Genomic DNA, 3,605 nt, shown 5'->3' on the forward strand with positions numbered 1-3,605 from the left:
CTTGCAACGCTACGACGTTGCCCAAATACTAAGATGTCTGGCCAGAACCGTTAGGTTGACTATGTCGCGGCCGGCGGTTCTAGAAGCCTGCTGCAGTCGCCATGGAAAAGAGACCGACGATTAACACTTCAAAACTGAGTCAATACCGACGAAGATACGACGCGTTAGTGTTCGCGAGGCGTGCTCTAATGGAGTACTCCACGTACGGTAGTAATACTCCACTTGGCAGGAGGCACATGTATTCATACCCGTCTGACGCACGCATTCGGCTTCCACCAGCTCTCGTCGTGTACCAATGAAGTGGCAAGGAAACCACAACGTTCATTATCCAATGTCAACTTCCATAACAGGTAAAGTCTAGTCTATGTAGGGACCAAGCTCAAGGCGGCTACACAGATATATCCAACACTTGAGGTTCAAGTGCAAGCCACTTGAGGTCGACACTACTGCCCTCTTTCTCCATGTATGTAGCAAAGCACTCCCCCTAGCTAGTTCTTCTCTCGTGCTCCTCTCAGTACAGTTCATTAACAAGAACATGGGAGGTGTCTACATTTTCAACGCATCCATCTCCTTCCTTCTCATACTCTCCACTGCTCTTGCAAACGATCATAGCAGCAGCAACAACATCCTTGCAAGAGGCTCCTCCATCTCCACCAAGGACGACACCAGTATCACCATCCTCGTGTCGCCCAATGGCGCCTTCGCCTGCGGCTTCTACAAGGTCGCCACCAACGCCTTCACGTTCTCCATCTGGTTCTCCGGCTTGTCCACCGTCGCATGGACGGCCAACCGCGACGCTCCAGTGAACGGGAAAGGGTCCAGCCTCACCTTCCACAAGGACGGGAGCTTGGTCCTTCGTGACTACAACGACAAGCCTGTCTGGAGCACCAACACAAGCAGTGCGGCCGGTGCCAGCCACGCGGAGCTTCTCGACACCGGCAACCTCGTCGTCATAGACCCCGACGGCAGGCACCTCTGGAGGAGCTTCGACTCGCCAACCGACACACTTCTGCCGTTGCAGCCCATGACTCGGGGTGCAAACCTGGTATCTGCATCTGCTAGGGGTTTACTTTCTTCCGGGCTCTTTACCTTTTTCTTTGACAGTGACAACGTGCTGAAGCTTATCTACTATGGCCCAGAGACCAGCAGCTTATACTGGCCTGACCCTTACAAAACTTCGTTGGACAACGCTAGGGTTACTTACAACAGTACACGATATGGGGTTCTGGATCAGAAGGGCAAGTTTCTAGCTAGCGATGGGCTTAGCTTCGAATCGTCTGATCTTGGTCATGACATGGTCATGAGGAGATTGACTCTGGATTACGACGGAAACCTTAGGCTGTATAGCCTGGACGCAAGCAGCGGTAGTTGGTCGGTTTCTTGGATGGCACTTCGTCAAGTTTGCGATATACATGGCCTGTGTGGCCAAAACAGCTTCTGCACAAGCACACCAAAGCTCCCGTACTGTTCTTGTATCCCAGGCTTCAAAATGAATGACCCTGGCGACTGGAGCAAGGGGTGTAGGCGCAACGTGAACTTAACAGCCAAAAGAGAAGGAGGCAAGGGGGCAACCAAAGATTTCTCATTCGTCAGACTCGACACAACTGACTTCTACGGGTATGACGTTGAAATCATTAATTCAGTGCCAGTATTTGATTGTAGAAATAAATGCTTGGACAGCGTAGATTGCCAAGCTTTTGGTTACAAAAGGGGATTAGGCTCGTGTTTCTTGAAGATCTTTCTTTTCAATGGCAAGATGCTGCAATCCTTTGATAATTTCATCTATGTGAAAGTTCCCAAAACCAACACAACGTTGCCTTCACAAGAATTAGCTTCTGGACCAGCCCATGTTTGCAAGCTTGCCGAGGAAGAGGCGTATCCTTCATCACAGCTGGTCCAAGGTGACACTTCCAAATTCAAGTTTGGATCATTCCTCTCTTCTGCATTGACACTGCTTGTTGTTGAAGTAGTTCTTATCATTGGCGGTTGTTGTGTTGTTTACAAATGGGAAAAAACACCCGAGATTACAGATGATGTAGGCTACATGATAATTTCCAGCCAGTTTCGAATGTTTAGCTACAAGGAGTTACAGAAAGCAACCAATCATTTCCAACAAGAGCTGGGCAGTGGAGGATCAGGAGCAGTTTACATGGGAGTCCTCGATGATGAAAGGAAGGTCGCAGTGAAGAAGCTAAATGATATCATCCAAGGAGACCAAGAATTTAGGTCTGAGTTGAGTGTTATAGGAAGAATTTATCATTTGAATCTGATCACAATCTGGGGATTTTGTGCCGAGAAGAACCACAAGCTCTTGGTTTCCGAGTTCATTGAAAATGGTTCTTTAGACAGAATTCTGTTTGATCATCAGGGCTTTTCTCCTGTGCTCCAATGGCACCAAAGGTACAATATTGCACTTGGAGTAGCAAAAGGACTAGCCTATCTCCACCATGAGTGTCTTGAATGGATAGTGCACTGTGATGTCAAACCAGAGAACATATTGTTAGATAAAGACTTTGAGCCCAAGATTGCAGATTTTGGACTGGTGCAGCTACTGAAACGAGAATCAAGCACACAAATGTTGTCTAGGGTGCATGGAACTAGGGGATATATTGCACCAGAATGGGCTCTAAATCTTCCAATCACTGGTAAGGCTGATGTTTACAGCTATGGAGTAGTGCTTCTTGAATTAGTGAAGGGGATCCGTGTCTCTGAATGGGTGGTTGAGGGCCAGGAGGAGGTGGAAATGGCTGTTAGATGCTCTACTGAGATTATTAAGGAGAAGTTAGCAAACGAGGATCAGTCATGGCTTCTGGAGTTTGTTGACTACAAACTGCATGGAGATTTTAACCATTCACAAGTTATCATGCTACTTAAGATTGCAGTATCATGTGTGGAAGAGGAGCGCCGCAACAGACCAAGCATGGGCCATGTGGTGCAAACTTTGCATGCACAGATGGAATAATGTTCCCTACCATAATTACCATCGTTACAAAGAGGTGATATTGTACTGTGTGACTGGTGTGAAAATAATTCAATGTGATCTTGCACAGATAAGTAAATAAATTTTATCAGCATACATCCCCGCACCAAACCCTCCCAGCCCTAACCGCCGCCGCCGCCGCCGGTAGCGCCGCCGGGGCAAAGACCCAAGGGGCGTGGCGGCGGCGGGGGCCCTTCCTCGTCGATGCATGGTGGACGGCGGCCGGATCTCCCCTCCTCGACGCATGGCGGACCGACATGCGCGGATGTGATGGGCGGCGGCGGCCTGCGCTGCGCCCCTTCTGCCGTCGGCTCTCCCCTGGTGGACCGGCCGGCGCGGATGGGATGGGCGGCGGCGGCCTGCGCTGCGGTCTCCCTCGTCCCGTCGGCTCTCCGTAGCACTCCGGCAGGGGCTGGTGGTGGGCGGCGGCCAGGCCCTTGGCATGCGCCAATTCCCCCCCCCCGCCTCTCGTCGGTGAGTGGAGGCGATCTCGGGCTTCACCCGCGACACGAGGTCGCCCGGGGCAGAAGCCTTGGGTACGACGGTGGAGGTGACCCTCTTCTTCGCCGGAGAGGGTCGGCCTGCGGTTGGTGGTGGTGGATCTATCGATCTATCACCGCGTTCC

General features: G+C 51.0%; 1 protein-coding gene across 1 annotated transcript; it reads left to right on the forward strand.

The window, feature by feature from the left end:
- Window positions 1-447: 447 nt before the first annotated feature.
- Window positions 448-3,067, forward strand: LOC124701966 (putative receptor protein kinase ZmPK1). The gene has a single exon (XM_047234065.1). It carries the CDS (start codon window positions 536-538, stop codon window positions 2,960-2,962), a length of 2,427 nt encoding a protein of 808 aa, XP_047090021.1. The 5' UTR covers window positions 448-535; the 3' UTR covers window positions 2,963-3,067.
- Window positions 3,068-3,605: the final 538 nt, after the last annotated feature.

Source organism: Lolium rigidum, chromosome 3 (assembly GCF_022539505.1).
Source record: "Lolium rigidum isolate FL_2022 chromosome 3, APGP_CSIRO_Lrig_0.1, whole genome shotgun sequence".
NCBI classification, from domain to species: Eukaryota; Viridiplantae; Streptophyta; class Magnoliopsida; order Poales; family Poaceae; genus Lolium; species Lolium rigidum.

Bases quoted from the DNA above. Each gene is read 5' to 3' on its own strand.
- LOC124701966 (XM_047234065.1), top strand. From the start codon at position 536: ATGGGAGGTGTCTACATTTTCAACGCATCCATCTCCTTCCTTCTCATA.